This window comes from Embiotoca jacksoni, unplaced genomic scaffold, assembly GCF_022577435.1.
Source record: "Embiotoca jacksoni isolate LCO1_2020_lvr unplaced genomic scaffold, fEmbJac1.0.p SCAF_4, whole genome shotgun sequence".
NCBI classification, from domain to species: Eukaryota; Metazoa; Chordata; class Actinopteri; family Embiotocidae; genus Embiotoca; species Embiotoca jacksoni.
In genome coordinates, this window is record NW_027185392.1 from 21,021,454 (window position 1) to 21,044,222 (window position 22,769).

General features: G+C 40.9%; 1 protein-coding gene across 14 annotated transcripts in view; it reads right to left on the reverse strand.

Moving 5' to 3' along the window:
• The window catches only part of cacna1ab (calcium channel, voltage-dependent, P/Q type, alpha 1A subunit, b), a 139,619-nt gene that overhangs the window by 29,526 nt on the left and 87,324 nt on the right, over positions 1–22,769 (reverse strand). For 12 of the 14 annotated variants that reach the window (XM_069167642.1, XM_069167637.1, XM_069167635.1 and 9 more), the window contains exons 26-38: positions 18,420–18,519; positions 17,610–17,770; positions 17,056–17,193; positions 16,306–16,507; positions 16,022–16,186; positions 15,278–15,388; positions 14,823–14,906; positions 10,679–10,795; positions 10,520–10,585; positions 8,167–8,264; positions 7,762–7,912; positions 6,083–6,210; positions 5,344–5,440 (exon numbers count right to left, since the gene is read on the reverse strand). In XM_069167642.1, the coding sequence (XP_069023743.1) occupies positions 5,344–5,440; positions 6,083–6,210; positions 7,762–7,912; positions 8,167–8,264; positions 10,520–10,585; positions 10,679–10,795; positions 14,823–14,906; positions 15,278–15,388; positions 16,022–16,186; positions 16,306–16,507; positions 17,056–17,193; positions 17,610–17,770; positions 18,420–18,519 (1,618 nt within the window). Of the gene's footprint in view, positions 1–2,348; positions 2,446–5,343; positions 5,441–6,082; positions 6,211–7,761; positions 7,913–8,166; positions 8,265–10,519; positions 10,586–10,678; positions 10,796–14,822; positions 14,907–15,277; positions 15,389–16,021; positions 16,187–16,305; positions 16,508–17,055; positions 17,194–17,609; positions 17,771–18,419; positions 18,520–22,769 lie in introns of all 14 variants that reach the window. The other 2 variants (XM_069167634.1, XM_069167636.1) reach the window with 1 other exon arrangement.

A 22,769-nucleotide genomic window follows, 5' to 3' on the forward strand; every position in this document is an offset into this window, starting at 1 on the left:
GGCTTTGATGGCTGAAGTATGTGATGGGGGCCACTGCAGAGACAGATTGACATTCTGGAGAGAAAAAGACTGAACGGAGAGGAGAGGGAGAGTAGAGACAGAGTGGGCTCGGATGGACGAAGGAACGATATGAAGGGATGAAGATGGATCCTAATTGCTGACAGACAAGTGAATGCAGAGGTGGACGGACAGAAGAATGACAGAGAGAGAGAGAGAGAGAGAGAGAGAGAGAGAGAGAGAGAGAGAGAGAGAAAGATAGTCAGAAGGCAGGAAAAAAAGGAACAGAATTAGGAGACAATGAAGGGCCAAAACTTTGGAAAAAAACAGTCAAAAGGAGAGCAAAGAAATGAACAAAGCCAGAAGACAAAAGTGACAGAAGTGAGTGAGGTACCGACACCCAGATTACATTTTTTTTTAGGAGACTACAGTGTTTGAAATATCTGATTGAAGTCACCGTGTTCACTCACCATACATAATGAATGGCAGGCTTGTATATAGGAACCGGTCATATTTAGGGACAGAGGTGGATCTACTGTACATGTTGAAAATGGCCAGAGTCTTTCTTGATAATTGAGAATACTAATATTAGAATTGATAGCAAGTTATGTCACCAGCTAGTATAGGGTTTAAATGAGGGCCTAAGAAGGACTGAATTTTGGTAGTGACCAAAATGTGCCAGAAGCAGGTATTAAAAATCATCAAGGACTTCAAGCTGGCAATTTATGTACATTTATATCTTGTTTTTAATCAGATAATTCCTGATTCAAGCAACAATATAGCAACTTTTTTTTTTTTTTACTTGGGTGTTACTTTTCAGAGCTTCTTGGCACCACGATACCAATTGGAGAAATCGCTCTTTGCTCTTTGCTAAAACACCCAAAGCACCAAATCATCCTATCAATATTATTTTGATGAATCTGGATGTCAGTAATAATAAGAAAATAGAGAAGAACGACAGAGTAGGACTCTACTGAGGTGGCGAGAAAGAGCAGACAACAAGACAAAGAGACAGCGAATGCTGAAATGCTCGACCCAAATCGTTACCCGGGTGGTCTGAGGCACAAAGAAGCCAAAGACGCTGAAGCGTCCTTAGGTTTAAAAAATACATCTTGGAAAAAAGACCAAAAAAAGACAAAGCTAGATGGGCCAGAACTGTTTCTACTTATTTTATGATGCACAAGATGTAGTTTTATGTGCACAGCGTGAGTGTGTGTGGTCATGTATGTGTGCATTATAGTGCCATCCACAGGAATAAGAGGCGCAGAGAACTGAAGACAGACACCCTTGCCGGTCCTTCTGTACCCGCATCGTAAGCAAATAGTTGCACTGTGTGAACATGACTCTGACTCAAGTATTCTCTCTTCAGATTGTATGTTGGTGTATACACTACAGATTTTCACATGGAGAAATTATATGTATTTTTATGGTAAAACAATGGATTGTGTAAACTAGTTTTCACTTTGTAGGTTACATAATTTCATAGATGTGCTCACTATGACTATCAGCAGGCGTCATTTCCAGGATGCAACTTTTAAAATGTACTGCAAACGTGTGACCTAATCAGGAAATGGGGATGGACAATGTATCTTAACATTTTTTGGTATATATTTTTTTGCCTTAATTCTTAATTCTAAATCTTTTGAACGAAATAGTCAACAGACAAGAATATGGCTCACGGTTATTTAGCATTTTATGTATTTATACTGCTAGATGCAGAATGGTAAAATATATAAAGATCAGTTTTAAAACCATCAAAGAAAGTTTTCTCACATTTCTCACGTTATATTTTTTTGTGGAAAAGGGCAAATGCTTCGTCAAATCTGTGCTCTAACTATGCTTTTCTACCTGGATTAGGGTTTGTGTGTGTGCATGCGTCCGTGCAGGTTGCAGAAGGACGGGCAAAGCCTCCTCCGTTCCCTTACTCCTGCGGCCTGACAGGTAGGAAACCAAAGAAAGAGGACTGACTACCACTCCACTATCACTTCACTTCACTGCACGACAAAAGCCCATTCCTCCATCCCCGCGGTCGGAGAGAAAGAAGAGAGGACAGTGCTCACCACCACCACAACCACCACTAACAGACAATGAGGAGAACACCGCTGGGAGGAGGAGGAGGAGGAGGGATGGGGGTGGAGGAGAGGGGTGAGGAGGATGAGGAAGAAAGGGGACAGGTAGGTTTCAGGAAATGAGAGAAGGAGAGGTACTCCTCCCCAGCGATAGGGAGGTTTGAAGACGGAGATGGGAAGGGGAGAAAGAGGGAAGAACGGAATGATGGGAGTAGGGGTGGTGGGGGTGGGTGGGGGTGGTGGCTGAGGGGGGTGGAGGGATAAGGTGGGGGGCGAGTCTACCTTATAGGCGACCCGGGCGGGACACCTCTTCCCGAGGCCTAGCGGCGGACACATGTGTCTTAGCATCTGATACATGTCTGTGTAACTGATCCGGCCGCTGGGGTGGCCACAAACACACACATACACACACACACACACACACACACACACACACACACACACACACACACACACACACACACACACACACACACACACACACATGCATTCAACACCCGTACGCCAACACACACACACACACACACACACACACACACAACAGACAAAACAAAGACGGACGACGTGAAAACGAAAGAAAGAAAAACAATGAGGGGCAGGAAGAGGGAGGATTGAGGGGGAAGGACACAGACGCACAGAGGTGTGTTCGGGGAGGAGACATGAGGAGAAAAAAGAAAGAAACCGACAAAGGAAAGGAAGAGGGGGGGGAAACAAATACACAGAGGTTATTGTTTTGATCGCTGTGGATATGTGGTTGCTGTGGTGAGAGATAAAGAGAAAGAAAGAGAACGAGAGAGAACGAGGGGGTGTGTTACGTGGCTTCTAGTCTGCTATATCATAAAGTACCGGAGAGGTGAGGAAGGAAGGGAGGGAGAAAGGTCAGGGAAGGAGGGGAGGGTTGGAGGAGGAGGTGTTATTTAGTTTAGTTAGTTGCTGTTGAGATACCGTTCTATGCGAGGTGAAAAGGAGATTTGGGCTTTTTTTCTTTTTTTTTGTTGGTCTTTGCCCTCTTTCGCCGCTCGGATAGAACTGGCAGCGGGGCTTCTAGCAGGCAAAGAAAAGCACCGCTGCAGAGATCGGAGTGAGTCACAGTGACAAGTCAATGCAGTCCGTTACTGAGGCTGCGTGTCCACCAGGAACCTCCGCTCACTGCTGCACCTTCGGATGTTCATGGGAGCCCTCCCATATGATGATGGGGAGGGTCACCATGCCCTGACAGTAGTTACAGCGGATTCTTGGCTTTTAGAAGGTCACTTCACACACGTCACAAAAAAGTTCTTTATCTTTGACCTCTTTGGATTTTTAGGACTGTAAATAGTTTTGGTTGTGTGTGCCCAGGGTTTTAGATATACAGTATGTTTCTGTGGATGTGTTTCCATGTGCTATTTGGGTTTATGTGAGTGCAGCAGTACAAATGGATGGAGTGGACTATAAATTGAATGTTTTAGAGATTGATAAGTACAATTTCAGCCAGTCACATTACTGGTCTTATACCTCTGAAACAACTGTGCCAATCATTGAAAGCATGACAGCAACAGCTCAGCAAATACAGAGATGCTTTTTCAGGAAATTATATATGACATAGATGTTTAGCATTGAATAATAACCTACACGTTTCTAGATGTTTAAATGCTTTTTTTTTTTTTTTTTTACCAGCACCTTAAAAGGGTCTTGACAAGCATGAAGAAAATGCAAATGTCATGACCATCAATTCTCCCCACGAGCATCTGTTGACACAGGAAGTTGTTAAGAGGTACCTGGTGGACACAAGACCTTTTGATGTCCAGAGTCCTTGCCCCAAACCACACACACACCCTGCCCCTTTCCTTCTTCCCCCATATCAATACACCAGAGCCACAAACAGAGCAGGTTTGGCCATATTATTATAGTACTTCAGGTAACAATAAATAATAACGGTCACCACGAGGCCTGTTACAATCTCCACTCAAAGTGTGCCAACACTGTGGGATTCACAAGCTCTCTGCCTATAACCAGCGTGCACAAGTCATGTCAATGTGATATGGGACTAAAGTATTGACCATAAAAACGGCCAAAGAGAAGGAAAGCTTGTACACGAAAGCATACATCCAAAAACAGATTGAAGTTATGCTAGATCTCTGTGGGCTGAGAATATAAGATAACTAATTTTATGTATGAAGAAAATAACTTCCTCATTGGTAGTGGATCCTTTTATTAATTTGACATTGCTACAATTTTGAATTGATTACCCAATAGACATATTCTGCTTGCCCCCTGTGCATCGCCGTCTGCAGTGTTGTGAGCTTGTAACAGGCGTAACACTCCTTTTGATTCCTTAATTCATTAAAGCCACTATATGTAGGATGTTATCGGTGGAAGTAATAAAACTACAATATTACAAGAACTGTTGAATTTTTTCTACAAATCCGCCTTCAAAATAGGATTCTATAACCTCAATAAAATCCACACATAGTGGTTTTAACATTGCACAGACAGCACAGTAGTTCCCAAACATGTGTCACGGAGGTACAAGAATCTGCAGCAGTTCATTCTAACCAACAACAACAGCAGCCGATACAAGCTGCTGTATTTTGTGGTTTTGTGGCTACAATCAAAGTCTGCAGAATTTGGAGGTTCAGTGACACATGACTGGGAAACACCGGCCCACCTAGCAGCTATGAAGGTTAACGTGGTGACAGTACGGAGACCAAACCCTCTCTGCGTATGCCTCTGCACTAAAGTAAGCCCGCCTCCCTCTCCCGAACCCCAACTCAAACAAGAACAATGCACATTGCTCGACCATTTTCTGCCCAGGCAAAATTAGACAGCAAGCAGAAATAAAAGACAATGGCTGACTGGAGTCTACGCTCTAACGTTTACGTCATACTGAATTCAAGGTGAACACATCCGTGTCATTTTCCCAGCGTTCAGTCAGAAGACAATAGCAAGTGCAGTGCACCACCTCATGCTTCACACACCGCTGTCGGTGTGTGTGTGTGTGTGTGAGTGTGTACAAGAGTGTGTGTGTGTGTGTGCATTTCTGCATTGTCTCAAACATTCTCATTGTCATGTCAGAATGCATTAACAACAGAATACCCCAAAATAAATGATTCAATGGTGAAATGAGCTTAAAACAGGTGAATAATGCAAACCCAAACAGACAAATCAAACCAATGGAAATAAAATGTTGAAGTAGGAAAGAATTTGTTTTAAAAGTGATATAGAGCGACATTCATTCCAGTCTCTTAAAGACGAGCAGGTTGCGTTTAAGTTTGTGCTTTAGGGGTTTAGTCCAAACCTTGCAGGCCACCCTATGTGGGCATTTCTTGCCAAGACCCAGAGGAGGGGAGATAACTCGCAATAAACTGTACATATCCTTATAATGTATGCGCCCGCTGAAAGAAAAATACAAGGACGGGAGGTTAGGTGAGGGAACACACAGAATACAGAGAGAGAAAGAAATAAAGAGAGAGGAAGAAGAGGAAGAAGAGGAGATAAGAAAGAAAAAGTAGAGAAGGAGAGGGCTTTTATTTACACTGAGAAAAACCTTCATCTCACACACACACACACACACACACACACACACACACACATGCGCGCACGCACACACACACACAGAGAGAGAGAGAGAGAGAGAGAGAGAGAGCGAGAGAGAGAGAGAGAGAGAGAGAGAGAGAGAGAGAAGGCTGGATAACTCTACTCAGGACAGTTTGAACTGCCCTATTTCTAAATCCTACTATCATATGATGTAGATCCTGTTTCATCATCACACTTCTTGGATGAGATCTTTGCCTCGTTCAGAGGCGGGAAAGAAAGTCAGGGGTTAAAAGTTACTTTACATTCAGCAGGAGACTGCACCAATGTGTGTAAACACATCTAATTTGTTTTTCATTACACCTCAGCGCTGCATGAGTGCATTAATCTTTCTATATGTCTGTTTATAACTATGTATGTGAGTGAATACATAGTTCATACTTCATGTGTATAATTGTATGCCTGCTAAAGTGTGTGTCTGAGTCCACGTGCATTTCACTCACCAGGCAGCAGGGTCGTACTCAGCCCATATCCTTACATACTCGTCCAGGTGATGCGGCCCCAGGATAGAAGAATCTCTGGTCAGGTACTCAAAATTGTCCATGATGACAGCCACGAACAGATTCAGCATCTGGAACATTATGTGGCAAATAAACTGCTTCCAAAGCTGTTCTGATCAAATTGATTTAATAATCACCTGGAACCTAAAAATCATTTTGCCCATTGACCTCCACTGGCAAAGACACATTTTTAACCCAAAGAAGAAGAAACCTGGGAAAATAGGACTTATTGCAAAAAAAAAAAGATATTGCATTAGAGGTTTTTGTGTATATGTATTAAACCCAATATCAAGCCAAAATGTGTGATTTAAGCTTCAGTCCACAAGACAATACAGTGTTAGGTTGAGTAACAGTTTTCCATGCCGAGGTGTGAAAAGTAAGGAACCTTAGGTTTGAGCACCAAAACACATGTGGCTATGTTTAGAAAAAGGTCACGGCTTAGTTCAAATGTGACTCTTTAGCCGGAATGATGCCGTTTCCATGATTTCCCCCAAAAATGTCAAATTTGTATTCTTTGGACCAAAGGACAGCTTGACATTTTACCTGAGCTACGGCCCAGAGAAAGTGGCGGTGTTTCTGGATCTTGTTTATATATGGTTTCTTGTTTACATGTTAGAGTTTTAACCAGCGTTTGTGAATGCAGCGATGAACTGTTTTCACAGACAATGGTTTTTGGAAGTGTTTCTGAGCCCATGCAGTGATTTCCACAACAGAAACGACCATCCAATATTGGTTTTCTGCCTTTTCCCTTGTGTTCAGAGATTTCTCCAGAGTCTCTGAATCTTTTAATGATATAATGTACCATAGATGATGAAGATGAGCACCTGCCCATCTTCACTGCTGAGACACTCTGCTTCTCTGAAATGCTCTTTTTATACCCAACCATGTTATTGTCCTGTTGCCAGTTAACCTAATTAGTTGTGAGATGTTCTTCTAAACACACTGCTAAAGTGTTTCTTTTAGCATTGCACAAATTTTCCAGTTTTTGTTGGGCCAATTATTTTTAAACATGTTGCTACCATCAAATTCAAAATGAGCATATGTTTTCATAAAACAAAAACAAATTCTCAGTTCAGTCATTTGATACATTGTCTTATGTCTTTCGGAAACGGGGTTGTACTTAGTTACGGTTACAAAAAAAATATGGTTTGGTTAAAATCATTTTAATAATTTGACTTAAGTAACATTTGTAAGTCTTGTGAGTTAACATACGTGACGTGTTAAATACGTTACATTATGTATGTAACTTAAATGAAATCCGTGTGAACTTTTCTCTTTCTCTCTTTCTCAGAATAACACTTGTCTCCCTGGTGAAAGTCCAATGTGGGTTCCGTACTACCTCCGACCATCCTTCCTACTTCCTATCACTCTTTGTACTCCATGACATGACCTCCTTCTTTGAGTCTGATAATACATACGTGTAGTTTTCACGCCAAAATGAGGCAAAACATTGCAGTGACTATGCTTTGCTGTGATACCCCGCTGGCCTATTTATGCAAAAGCAACCACCAAAATATATTTTTTTCTAACCAGAAGTAATTTGGTTTAATCTAAAAAATACATATGACTGCACATGTTGATTAATTTAACTGGTTAAAGTGACATTCATTGTTTTTTCTCACCAGGAAAGAGCAGAGGAAGATGAAGGAGACAAAGTAGGTGTAGGCGAAGGTGCTGCCACACTCGGGTTCTGTATTCCCTGAGGCCGGGTCACATTCCTTACTCCCCAGGCAAGACAACATGATCTCATGCCACGCCTCGCCTGTAGCGCTCCTGCATGAGGGGACACACAACGGTGAGCAGCCGGAGGGTGTAAATGGTCAACATAAACCAAAACAGCATAATTGGATTTTATACCTTTAGAAACATTAGCACCTGCAGAAAGAACCATGTATCAAAATGTTCCTTCTGACATCGACACAAACACTTCACTGCTGCAGCCCATACTGCATAAACCACCAAAAATAGTATTTTTACATTTGAGTAAAGAAGGATAGAAGAGACGAAGGGAAGGAGAGGAAGATTACCTGAACAGCAGCATTAGGGCCATAATGAAGGTTCTGAAGTTATTATGCTGGTTGATGGCACTCTCTCCCTCGTCATCTAGAGCCAGGTTCCCAAACAACTACACACAAACAGTGGGAAAAGAAAGGAAGAATAAAAAGAGTTTCAAACAGTGCAGCTGCAACAGGAACTGTGGTGTTGAAAATAATGGTCCTTATCAGACCATTTCAGGCCTATTCATGGGTTTCATGTCCTCGTGGGCTGACTGATGCAGACTTTGAATGTAGGCAGCGCAGGCACACACGGTTCCATTCATACTAGAAATTCAGGGTAGGCGTCGGTCTGCTATGTAGACGTGAGCCGGACTGTTGCCTTCCCGTCCTGAGCCCAGATCGTGGACATAACACAGGATCTCTCGACAATCTGAAACTTCCCACTGTGTTTGAGAGCCGTCAATGAAAAGCACTTACAAATCAAAGCACCACACTTACAAACGGACCTACTCCATTGTTCTCATGGCTGCATGTGATGCCTGTTATCACCTCACTATGGTGGACGTTTGGGCAGACAGTTGTAAAAATGGCAAGAGTTTAACATCCTCACGAACCTTCTCTTCAAAATAAACATCCATTTTATTTTCCTTGTGCAGTTGCAGTCGGGGCGCTTGCAGTGAGCACAAACTGCATGGTCAGACATTTTGGGCTTCACTTAGGCATTTGAGGGGAATCTCCATGGACCCTCGAGGACTTGATAAGATGACTTCAGCAAGAGCTCTGTTTTGGGCCAGGGATCCTTTCCATCATCTTGTCAGATAATTAATTTAAGAATGTGAGACTGTTAGTGGCAAAAACATTTTTAATAGTCATACAATGATGTGGCACAATTTCCTCACGTATTACATCACAGCCCTTTTCACTTCTGCTGGCTGAAGCACTCTCTCTCTCAATACTTTACCAATTTAAAAAAATGGTGTCGCTATTACTCACTTGAATGATGACGTGATGGGAAAACAGGATTAATATTGGAACATATTGCTTCAAATTTGTGATCATTTTATTTACTCACCCTCACCTCAATATTGTATTTAAGTTTTTACTTGACAGCTTACTTTGCACATTTTGATCTTAGATACAAAACCAACATGACGCCTGTATGACGTGTTGTTGAAGTTTGAAATACCCCATCCATCCCTGTAAACAGCCACAAAATCTAGTTAATTCAGTAAAACATTGATATTGTGCCCATTTTATTTTATTACATCTTTTGATACTGGCAGGGAAATGCTGTTGTTCAAGCCTGACAGTTACTTCTCTGATGCAGGTGGTGTTAGGATCCCCATGAGGGCACTCCTAATTTATAAACAGACTGTCCAAGATTAGCATTCTGAGTTCGGCAAAAACAATTCAAGGACACCTCAATTGTCTTCATCTGGAAGAAGGTAGTCCGATATAACTAGAACTATGTGAGGGCGCGGGCGGAGAGGTTTTATCAAGCGGGCACTGCCACTTGTTGGCATCTCTCTGCTCGATTGAGCAGCTGTCAAAAGACATCATTGTGTTGTCACCAAGCGGCTACCAAAAGCCAAGTAACTTATTGGTTTGTGAATGGCCGTTACGAAGCCTCAAGTTTGGATTTCGCCATCTTTGCTAGTCCTGAGCAGTTTGGAGCCGGAAGTGACCATATTTGAACGAGCCGAGGGAGAGCGAGCGGGAAATCTCACTCGATCTGATTGGAAACCTGGTGTTACTACGTGCCGCCCACCGATAGCTGTAACCTGACTGCACCACAGGGCCGTCAATCAAACAGACACGCCCACAAAAAACACAGCTTTTTGAAGCTTATTTTATAATTAATGATGAGTTTTTTTGAAGATGGACCGCCAGAAAACTAATAAGAAGGAGCGACTTCATCTAACAACACTGAGATAACTTGTGGGGAAATTCTATTGACTTAGAATCGTATAAGAATAGTTGAATGGGAGTCTATGGAGCCACAGGCTTTTTGGAGTCGACCTCTAGCGGTACCCAGTGGTATTGCTTCTTAAGGGACTTCCGCATTGGCCTCATTTTTCAAGACCCGGAAGATACATCTACTTTTATATACAGTCTATGGTTGTCACCCAGGAAGGACTCATTTAATTCTTCAATGCAACTCCACAATTTCCATCACAGGACTTTTGTTTGCAACGGAGTATTTGAAGTATTGGTTTTCTAAACTGAATAAAAGGTACTTCTTCCTCCTCCTATACATACTGTATGCTGTTCACACATGTGTAGAGATAATGTACGCTCCCAGCTGTAAAATGAACTCCACATGTTGGGTATTATTTAAATCATATGAATGTAAAAATCAAATGCTTCCTTATGCAGTACTCACCTGCATGCCAATAATGGCGTAGATGAAGAAGAGCATGGCGATGAGCAGACACACGTATGGCAAAGCCTACCAGGACAGAGACGGCAAATATTTGTCAGTCCATTGAAGTGTTTTGTGATTGACTCTACTTCATCTTTGGATCTGTTCGTGACTGAATACCTTGAAGGACTGGACGAACGTCCACAGTAGGATGCGTATGGTCTCTCCCTGTCTCAGCAGCTTGATGAGGCGAGCTGCTCTGAACAGTCTCAGGAAGCTCAAATTGATGAAATTATTCTACAGCACAAAGGGAGAACACAGTCAGTTTCACCAAACACACAACGCCTGCACAATCCTTCCTCTACCAAACACAAAAACCAAAATCAACAGTGGCAGAAGGAGAGGACAAAGAGAGAGGAAAAAGTCAAAACCAACAAAACTTATCCAACTGCAAACATAACTGCTCTGAGGAGATACAAGTATAAATGAGAGAGAGGCAGAAAAAAGATCGAAAGACAAAAAAGAGAGAAAGAAAAGAAGGAAAAAGGAAAATCATAACTCAGAGTTTAAAGGTCATCATCCAATCTGGTACAGCAAAACGCTTTTTTTTTTTAAGAGAACCAAATGCACTGATCTCTGGGGGGCAAGCAGGCCACACAAGATGGAGCACAGAGCACTGTGCCTGTCAACCACACAGACACACACACATATTCACTGACACACAGAGACACACACACAACTGGTGGCGATAAAAGAGGATGGCTTGGATTTGCTGAATGTGACACTATCAAACGTTTAAACATTTTCTTTTAGGTCCAAACTGGACAAAGTTTAACACAAGGTGGATGTCCACAACATGGATTCAGCTTTATCAATCTCCAATTTTCATTTTCTTAAATGTCCATAACTGTGTATTTGACCATTTTTGTGTCTTAATTATGAATTATGAATTATGCACTTCATCTTTTTGCTATTGTCTTTCAAATTGAGGCTTTACACTTTTAGATATTAAAAATTCAAATCTAGTAGTGATTGTTAAGGCTGGACTAGCAGCAGCTAGCAGCCTTGTAAATGCTGTATTCTGCTTCTTTCCAGTGTCACACAGAGAAATATTTAATGTTCAACAGCCAAACTCCCTGCTGAGGCCCTGGCATTTTGTGGTTGACAGGCAAGGCATGAGGAGGAGCATGAGGAGGAAGAGGAGAGTGAGGAAGAGAGGTAGGGGACTAGCGAGCAGCCTCAGTGCAGACATGGCTTGGCATGGCAGCATACTTTTTGAGGAGAGATCTGGCCTACATGCAGACCAGTAGGGCCAGTGGGGCCGAGCACATCATGAAGTCTGATTTAAACATTCACTTAAAGTAAAAAAAAAAAGAAAAAAAAGAAAAGAAACATTTTTCAATTTACATAAACCTACCATAAGTGCTGGTCATTTCTGCCTGCTAATGCTGTCATGACATGAATATTGTAACCTCAGACTGTTGTAATGAGTATAAACTGAAAATTTTAAACTAAAAGATTGTAACATGACTAAATGGTCGAGAACATATCAAACCAGATCTGAGTATATCGGATTTGTAACACAAAGTTGTTGCCAAATAAGAAAGTTTGGTTTCCCTAGTAACCACTGAGCTATTTTAATTTTCAGCTCCTGTCCTTTATCACCAGTAAATCCTGCCTGGATGGAAAATTAGTTCAAATTTTGAGGATGACTCATTACTGTGCTTTTTCATGCACTGTGTACAGATTAAAGACAGAGCTAATGAAAAAAAGAACTGCATATATAACACAAATGTTTTCTGAAGTTTTTATGGAAGCTGAATATGAATCTGTGTAAAAATGTATTACATTAACAATAAACCTCTCTGTGTCATCAAGTACAAGAAGTTTAAAAAGTCATCATCCAGAAAGCGCATGCACTGGGGTCAGGGGTTAAGACTGGTCATGAGGGAGCGGGTGACTGGGGGTAAGAAATGAATTGAAGGAACGCATGGCCAATGAGGATGCAGCAGAAAGCTTTGAGATATAAATTACAAACCAACCAGATTCTACATGTGCGAAGATGTAGAAAGATGAATGGGGAGGGAGTTTTTTTTATTTGTTTTGTTTTTGGTAAATTGTAGTAAATTGTGAGTGGGTGAAAGATTTTTTTTTTTTTTTTTTTTTTTTTTTTTTGGGTGGGGGGGGGGGGTTGGTTGTGTGTTTTATTGGGCAGGGGGCATGGGGCGAAACACACACCATCACCATCATTATCATCATCATCATCATCATCATCATCATCATCATAGCACCACCACCACATGTCATGGCGCAGCACGGATGGAGAACACGATGAAGGATTTCATAGTGCATTTTGATTGGATGGATTTTTATCAGAGGAGGAGGGAGTGGGAGGGGCGAAGGGCGCCAACAAAGTAGAGAGGTTTAAAGAAAGCATGTAAAGAGATAGAAGAGGAAGACGGAATCATTATGGGTGTCATCGAAAAGTCAAAAACTTTCAAGCCAGAAACAACAGTTCATTCTCGATACAGAACGTTCAGCCTCTCTTTAGTGCCAGCTCCTTTACAAAACACATGGTGGCGATTTCATTTTTCAAAGCAAATTACTTTGAAGGTAAAACAGCATGTGAAAGAATGAAACAATGTTTAACATTTTTTACTCATGATAAAGTGTAACTAAACTAAATAAACCCTGGTTTAATTTAGATTTTGGTCCTTAAATTGAAAATGAATGGGAATCTCTGGGATAACTGACAGCTGAAATTTTTCTCTTACTTTCTTCAGCGGACAAAAAGATACAGATACATCATGTCACCATGTCGTTAGTCAACCCTTACACTCGTGTTTAGTTGAGGAGGAAGCTAATGGAAAGATCAGATTTACTTAACCAGCAACTCAGCTGCTACAACCGGACACCAACCTGACTTAAAATCAATCAGATGTCTGAAACAATCAGTTGACTGTTGGAAGCCGCTCGGGTGTCAATTAATGTCAGCAGACATGTAAATTTAACACGTCCAACATGGCCAGAGGGTGACTTTAATCATCTGAAAACACAGTTACATTGCAGCACTTAGCACAGCTACTGCTAGTCTAGTCGGTACGACTGAGAGGAAGTCTTCAGTGAGAGAAAGAGGAGTTTCACAACCCAAACCTTGATGCAGAATTCTTATTGCTGTTTGGTGTAAAGTTAAAAAAAAATAGTTGGACAACAAAGAGAGGCTGAAATAGTGAATTCCACAAACATGATGTCTTATAAGCATAGTTATATTAAGTCAATATGTACACAATATAGACACGTGGTTAGACATAGAAGCAACAACAACAACAACATCACATGTAACAGTGAGATAAACATGAGTTTCTTTCCCAAACGACAGCAGGATAAAGGACAAATCTGGTTTAAATTTAACTGGAAACATCAGACTACACAAGTCTGTTTCATTGGCTGGAATGTTGAATGTGGACAAAGTAAGATTTTAGACATTTGACATCCACCTACCAGCTCACTAATTACCACAATATATCCTGTAAATTTAAGCCAAAGTGTAAAAACGACACATCCTGGATTATTTCTTGGCCAGAAGCAGTGACTTCCCAGACTCTGTGAGCTTGACGCTGTGAGCTTACTGTTTGCAGAAAATTGATTTTTTTTTTTTTTTACCTTGGGAGAGAACCACACTGTTTCCCCCCCACAGTCTTTTCTTTCAGTCCCACCTTTGTTTGGTGTTTACATGGTGTGATGGACATTCGTTTTTGAGTGTAACTGATTTAATGTAGTCCAAAATGAATATTTACCCATTTTGGCACCTTACTTGATCGTTTAGAGCACAATAAGCTATATTGATGCAATCTGTGATTGTATGATTGTTATGAACAGTTTCTATTCTTGCTTGAACCTCAGCATTACACAACCTTTGCTTGTGAAATTAAACCAATGGCTATTTCATGGCTCTCTAACTCATGAACAAATAGGTAATATACAAATCATGATTCTGTGTGAAAGTTCTGCTTGTTTTTGTTTTCAAAAGGACATTTCAATGGTTATTGCAGCATTTTGATGATTGTGAGCTAAAAAGAAAGTCCCTTCTGGACTCCAATGGAAGAGTGATCTCATTTACAACAACTACTGTGGGTGGTTCCTCTGAATTACTTAGAAAAGAATATTCATGAGAAGATACAAAAGAAACTAAAATAAAACTAAGATATCAAAAGAAGAGATTTGACATTTTTTCCTTTGAGTCCACTGAACCAGTTTCTCTTCATAAATCAACCAGTGTTCACCTGCAACAAACCAATTGGTCCAAACACTCCCCAGCACTTACCCCAAGTTCTGTCACTAATATGTCAGTGATGCTTCCAAGGACGGAGACAAAATCAAAAATGTTCCAGGCGTCTCTGAAGAAATTCTGTTGAGAGAGAGAAAAGGGAAAGAAGCTCAATAAGAACGTTAAAGACACGTCAAAGGTAGACAGACGCATCCTTCCAGAGCTGAAGCCCGGCAGCTGTAAGGGACACACCCGGGAGAATTGGTGCTGTTGTTACCGTGGAGACAGGGTGAAAGGAGGCTGATAGCGTGACTGCTGTGCAACACGGTGCGCTCTGGGTTTTTCAGGGACAGGAAGAACATGCTCTAGATCTGTCTAACCGAAATAACCTGCTTTATAAATGAATAATAGAATGAAACACCGGAGCCCACACACTGGGTCAACCTAGATAAGGAATATGCGTGTTTGTGGTTGTGTAAGTGCTTTATGTTTGCATTTTTTTAAAGTCTTACCAGAGGGCCAAAGGCAATGACCTTCAGGACTGATTCCATGAAGAAGAAGGTGGTAAACACGATGTTGAGATTCTTCAGGACGTTGTCGTAGGTTTCTGACGCACCGTTGAACTGCAGACACACGAAATCATGACAGAAGAGGAATGAGAAAAGTGAATAGTTTTGGGAAACTTTGTCCCTACGGCAGACAGACTGTTTCATTTATGAGGAGGACCTCATATCATTACAGTACTGAGTTTTATCTTTTAGTACAGAAGACAAATGCTTTCTCCCAGGACTGAAGACAAAGTAATAAAGGAATCCATCCTGACACCTCGTGAAGGAAAACTGATGTTCAACAGAGAACAAAACAGGTGATGCATTTGTCATAAAAGCAAGTCAAACACAACATTCCTTCTGTACCACATTTGGTATTTGTAATCTTGTAATTTCTGTGAAGGCTTGATAAGATTGAGTTTGTGGGCCATCAAACCAAAACAATGAGCTGAAAGGTGCTAAAATGTTGAGCTGAGAGGAACTACACAACTACAAAAATATTGCAATATGCAGGGACACATTTAAGTGCCTTTTGTAATGCAGTAATTTGGTTTTGTCAAAGGATTTGAGCAAACGATCTCCATTAATAATCAGGAGTATTACCATGACAACATGTTATGTTTTCCCTGTCATTACACTTAAACTGGAACACCTTTGTGTTGGTACAATATGCAATGAGTGGAAACACACTGAGAGTCTGACTGATACCTTCATCATGAGGACGATGGTGTTGAGCGCGATCAGAGCCATGATGCTGTACTCGAAAGGCGGAGACACCACAAACTGCCACATGCGATATTGGAAGCTCAACTTGTTCTTCGGCATGTGGCGAGTCAGAGGCCTGGCGTTAATGGCAAAATCTATACAAGCTCTCTGGAGGAGGAGAAGAGAAGAGTGTTACAGTTTTATTAATTTGAACTCGTTTAAGAGGCTTGAAAAATAAAGTCACTTGAATTAAAACAATTCACAGAGCCTTTCAAATCTCTCCTCACCTCATTCTTTTCTAAGCTATAATCCTCCATCATCTTATCCCCCTGTTCCTGGAAGGTGATGATGATGAGAGCCACAAAGATGTTTACGAAGAAGAAGGGGAAGACAACGAAGTACACCACGTAAAAGATGGACATTTCCATCCTGTAACCTGGGCTCGGGCCCTGATTCTCATAGGTGGAGTCCACTGAGTGTTTTAACACTCTGCAAAATGAAACAGAACAAAAAGTTTATTAAAATAAAATAAAACACGAGAATGTATGAATTCATTTATCTGAATTTTCGGTTACGAAGACAATACTGTGATTTACTTGTACTCATATTTTTGGTGTTACATGTCCTCCTCTTTGTGCTATTATCAAATAATACTGAATTAACTGAACTTCCATCAATATCAGCAATATATTCCCTTATTTTGACATAATATAATGGGATTGTTTTCAAACAATGGTACCAAAGTGAAAAAATACTGAAATAACACCTACAACTGTAAAGTAAATACACCACTGCACTATAGTAATCCAAAAGGTGTAGTTTCATATATATTCATTCATTCTGGATTGTTTTGTTAGATACTACACTGCAACCACCTTCATCATTGTCCAGGTCTTATCATAAAAAAAAAAAAATGAGTTACACATATTTTCGTAACCACAGTGATAACAATTTCTAAGTAGGTTCTCCAGCTGGATTTTTGACTACTTTAGAAGCCTGTTTGAGTGAATGTGTGTGTGTGTGCGCAATCCACTCACTGTGGCCACCCCTCTCCAGTGGATACAGTGAAGAGGGTGAGCAAGGCCCAAGCCACGTTGTCGTAGTGAAAATCGTACTTCTTCCACTCCCGCTTCTGAGCTTTAACCTCATCCCTATCATAAACTAAGTACTCGCCCCTGAAGGGAAAAAAACAAACACATACACACACAGGTTTTATAAGGACAACACAGGATAAAGATCCGACATAGAAACACGCATGGAAATGGTGCAGAAAATCATCACTGCTACCATACACTTTAAAGAACATTTGTATTTTTGCATTCAGTTGATGTTAAAAGAAGTTCGGGTTGGTCCAGAGTGACTGTTCCTCATTGAACAATATTATGTATGAAAATTCCCAGCAAACTCCTCTAGGTGGCAGCATCTGCATGACGTAGACTCAACTGACTAAGGAACTACTGTACATTTTCTGAGTTAAAAAATAAATAAATCACTGTGCATGATTGGCAGTAAATGCTTTGGTGGTAATTGTACAGTATGAGAGGAGCACACTGTACTATTTGTACCACGAAAAACTGACAATCAAACAAACCTGCAGTCGCGCTCAAACTCTTTGGATTCGTCTGTGCAGTAGAAGAAGCGACCCTTGAAGAGTTGCACGGCTACAACGGCGAAGATGAACATGAAGAGCATGTAGACAATCAAGATGTTGAGCACATTCTTTAGAGAGTTGACCACACAGTCAAAGACAGCCTGCAAAGCACAGATAGACACATTATTAACACTAATTAACCAGTACACAGGAACACACATGGACATGTTGCACCTTTAAAGGGCAAATCCACCACTCTGGGTACCACAAACACAAGTAAAATCACTTTGAGACTTTGAGTTAGGCCACTTTATCCTCCTTCAGCTGATAATGTGGTCAAAAAAAACCTCCAGACAAAGGATCATGTCTCAGGTGGAGGTTTTAAGAACTATTCCAATTAGGGACTACAAGGACAGTTTGGGTAATAATTTTAGAGCTTGTCTTTGTTTTCTCTTCTCGATCAATTCAGCTAACCTCAAGGTTTGTATGTATCTCAATGTAACCTCATCTAACTGCTGGTGTTTGTTGCTCTGTTGGATCTATTGTCAGCAGTGTTGCCACATTTTTCCGGCTTCGTCAGTTACTTTTGGACGTATAGTGTTAAGCACAGGAAATAAAACAGAGCATGTGACCCACTTTAGGGGCTACATCTTTTAAGAAATTCAATGAATAGTGATACACTAAGAACAGCAAAGGACACACCGATTGTATCGTCCAAACACTTGCAAAACAAGGCTTCACTTCTCTGCCACTTTATTCTAGACAGCTAAACTTGAACTGAGATGAACAAGCAGACCTGCTGAGCTCTACCTTTAACTTGGGGAGACGTTTGATGGTCTTGAGAGGACGCAGCACCCTCAACACCCGAAGTGATTTGATTGTACTGATGTCTTTGCCTTTGCTGCTCCCCCTAGAGTTCAGCCATGGAACAAAAGCAGTGCCGAAGAAAGATTAGAGAGCAGAGTGGAGGAACAAAAAGATAAAGCAATCGCAAAGGGCTCTTACCAAACCCGTTTGCTGTTTTTCAACAATCATATTTTAAAAAGGGGGTGAAGTGGGGTGAGGGATATGTCCTCAGTCTGATTGGTCTTAAACATAATATGATATGACATCTGTTTCAACGGTACATTGCATTTATGTGAACAGTCTCTTCTTCTGCAGAAAAAAGAAACTTTGAAGTTGTGCGTCAAACATGAAACCGGCGGGAGAGAACACCATCAGCTGTCTGACCATTTGGTTTCATGGACATCAAGAAGCATCATCATCATCATTCATTATAGTCTTTACCATCATACAAAAGACATTCACTCATTCCATATCGACAGGCATCTCCCGGCAGAGTGCCCAGCCAAACCTCTTTCTTTCTTTTTCAGTGATACGCTGTGCAGTTCTTCGGAGGAAATGGGACGTTTTAGGTGTGGAAACATGAAGTGTGAGCTTTAAGTTTAACATGGCTGGGATTATTTTTGATTATAATCCTGAATTACTTTACACTTAATGGACTGATTCTGGTATGTTTCACATAGCTTCCTATAATTAAAATCCAGATTTCTGAAATAGCATTTTTGATCTCTCTTCGATCAGGATGGCAGCTTGAACAAAAGAGACGTAAACGGAGGCTATGCGAGACTCACTGGACACGTGATGTCGCTCACAGAGCACGGCATCACATGTCATAACACAAACACACACCAATAGTGTCAAACGAGCCGTGAGAGCGACCGGAGAAAGTTATTTAGGGCCAAAGCACAAATGTTGTGTGTCTTAAAGCTCCTTTTAAAGTTCCTCCCTGACGCACAAAACTGAGCATTTAGCTCATGATTTGTATGCCCATATAGCAATATCAGTGAGGAAAAATTAGGGTGTCAGGGGAGTAAATAGCCGAGTTGATCTTTACAGTAAGTGGATGGGCCATTTTGAAAAAACCCAAAAACAAGGCAGGAGGCAGCTGGACGCCTGCCAAGCCTGAGGAGAAGAGAGGTCGTCCATCAAGGCTCGCTCTTTAACTATGAACTCAGTTCCTGTGACAGAAAACGTGAGACAATTCAATTCACCGCTGATTGATTGAGTCGACGCTTTGACAGTCCTACGTGTCTGCGCGCATGTGTGTGTGTGTGTGTGTGTGTGTGTGTGTGGGGAGGGGATGGGTGGGGGGGGTGCGAGACTCAATCGATAATCAATAGGTATTCCTCCTTTGAAGTTGAGGAGGACGGAGGTCTCTCTATCAGAGCAGCTTTAGAGTATTAGAGTAAAGCCTGGTGAGGCCATAGGTGTTAGGAATTAACAACATCCCTGTGCATACACACACACGCACACGATCTCACACACACACACACACACACACACACACACACACACACACACACACACACACACACACACACACACACACACACTAGAATAATCATAAGGGCAACAGTTCTTTGAGTCTCGTGGTTGGCAAATGACTAGATTGAGTGTTTCTGTCACGCCTACTAATAGTATGTTTGACTGAAGTGAGGTGTTCCTTGAAGAGTAAATGAATGTGGTGCTCCACCCAAAATCTGTGTTTTGAGAATTAAAATCCCAAACTATCACAAGGTTAAAAGGTGGCTGTAAAATATAATTTTGTTCTTCATGAAGCACAGCAGTTGTTGAATGCTTGGATTAACTTCTACAGTAGAAGCTTCAGCAACAACTTCTGTAAATACTCCTGCAGTAAACTGCTCCATAATTCCTTCTGTTTTATTCTCATATAGCACTGTTGCACCAAAATATAGCAAAATGTCTCAGTGCTCATGTATATTAGTCAGTATATTTATTTTTATTTATCACATGTGCGTGATTCAGCCAAAAAGCTCATTTTCATCTGCAGTAATGTGAGGTTGTGCTTCACCCTCATGTAGCAACACACTCACACTGATGGAGTTACTGTTTTTTTTTTTTTTTTTTTTTCTTCATTGCAGCACTATTTTTGGTCAGAACAGAACACCAGACTCAAGACAACCACTTTCCCTGACCAGTGGATGAGCAAGAGGCACGCACGCCAATTTGTGAAAAACACAGTGTGCACTTGCTCAGAAGTTTATCTGCATTTTGCATGAGGTTCCGGATGCAAAAAGGATAGAAGCATTGGTATTTTTCTATTCCTTTCAACCATATGAATTTAAGGCTCCTAGAAATTATGAAAAAGTAAAAGTTTCTATCAAACTAAATTGTTTTCCCAGCAATATTTGGGTAGCACATAATTGTTTGCAGTTAGGTTCAAAGGCAACACTGTAGTAGATGAATGCTCTGCCAGATTGTTGGTGAGGTGCGTTTGGTATGTGGCAGACATGACTCTCACCAGGGACTAACCTTAAACTGTGGTTCAGTTTAGGCAAGAAAAGCACTTTGGTTAAATTTTGTTGTTTTACAAACATGTAAATATACTAGTTGTGTCTCAAACATTTTTTTTTTATAAAAGCAAACCACAACCTTTCTCTGACTTTAACAATATGGCCTGATTGTCGTAACAGGACTATACAAATGTTGAATAATGCTGTAGTTATTACCACTATTGCATTGGAAAATTTAATCGAAAAAAATATGTCATCAGGGAACATAATATTTAGGACTAAACAGCATTTCTCAATTCAGTTAATACAAGATGGAATCTGGTCAGTATAGTGCCATAGAAACATAATTTTATGAAATAGGGTTTAAATTTAAGCTGATCACATCCTTAACCTCCGTGAAGGACAAAAGAAAAAAGTTTTAGAGCCTCCTTTCAAGCCTCCAGGGTATGACTGTTAATTACTAAAAGATGGACTGTGGGTGGAGCATCACTTTGATGCTAATTTTCGGAAAAAATTATTTGTCACGGAAATTTCAACTAATTAAACGTGGAATTAGACTGATTCCAATAAAAACGTGGGCAACAAACCCTTTAAATGAAACCTACTGAGGTGTTTAGAGGGTTTCCTGTGGTCTGTACGAAGATGGAGGAGAAAACGATACGGCGAGAATGAGTACGAATGTTAAGAAGAACAAAGAAAGAAAGAGAGAGAAGCCAATTTGATCCGGTGGTGGAGAGCAGGGGACAGAATGGAGGAGGACAGAGGAAGAACTTTACCGGGTGGTGCTCCTGTCGAGTTTCACCGAAGGTGGAGACAGCGAGAGTCAGTGACAGCGACAGAGAGAAATACAGAGATAGAGACAGAAGGAAGAGGAGGAGGGAAAGAAGGGAGGAGAGGAAAAACACATCGAAAGACAGACACACAGAGACACACAACATCGATAGAGAGAGACCGACAAAGACAGACACAAGACAAGAGAAAGGGGGTTTGGTAGAAACAGGAAAAAATACATCCATATGAGAGACAGACAAAGAAGGAAGGACAGCAAGATGGGCATACCTGATTAGAAATACCCCTCCCCCCACCCCCGCCCCCACCCCCACCCATCAACACACACACTCATCACTCCTGCTCATTCCACCTCACCCTCCCACTCCCATCTCCTGTCTCTATGACGACTGAATCTGATGTGGAAATACCTGTCTGCTACATTTGTTATTAGATAACTATATAATTGTAGCTCCTAAGAGTATTTAATTATTTAACATCCTGCGAAAACATTACATTTCTCTCTCCAAACTTTAATTTCTGCCTGCACTGATTACGATTTTATTGGCTTTATACGACCAGGGAGTTGTCAAAGCGCAAATACAGCAGCAACCAATTGGTCACTTAATGAAATCACGTGCTCATCCCTATAATGTCAGGCAGATTGTCAACAGCCAATGTTTTTTTATGGTTTAAATAAGCTGACAAAGGGTGATTATATGAATCCAGTGATTCTATCTGACCTACATACATGTAACCACAACGATCAGTTCAAAGAGAGTTAATGAATCAATTCAAGACGTCAGTGTCTGTAAATATTTTACAAACACTTTGAATTTGACATTTTGTCATTGCTATGTTTCACTTCATAACTTCTAAAATGTCAGCATGAGTAAATCCCATTGGATTGGGGCAGTGTGAAATAGTGTTAGCTGCATGCGATTAATGTCATCGGGCTAATTAACACATATTCTGAATGATAAATTTAACTCCTCCAAATATCCTTCCACCTGGCTCCATACCATTATGATATAATGTAATCAAATTCATGATTATTATCTTGGTGGATTATGAT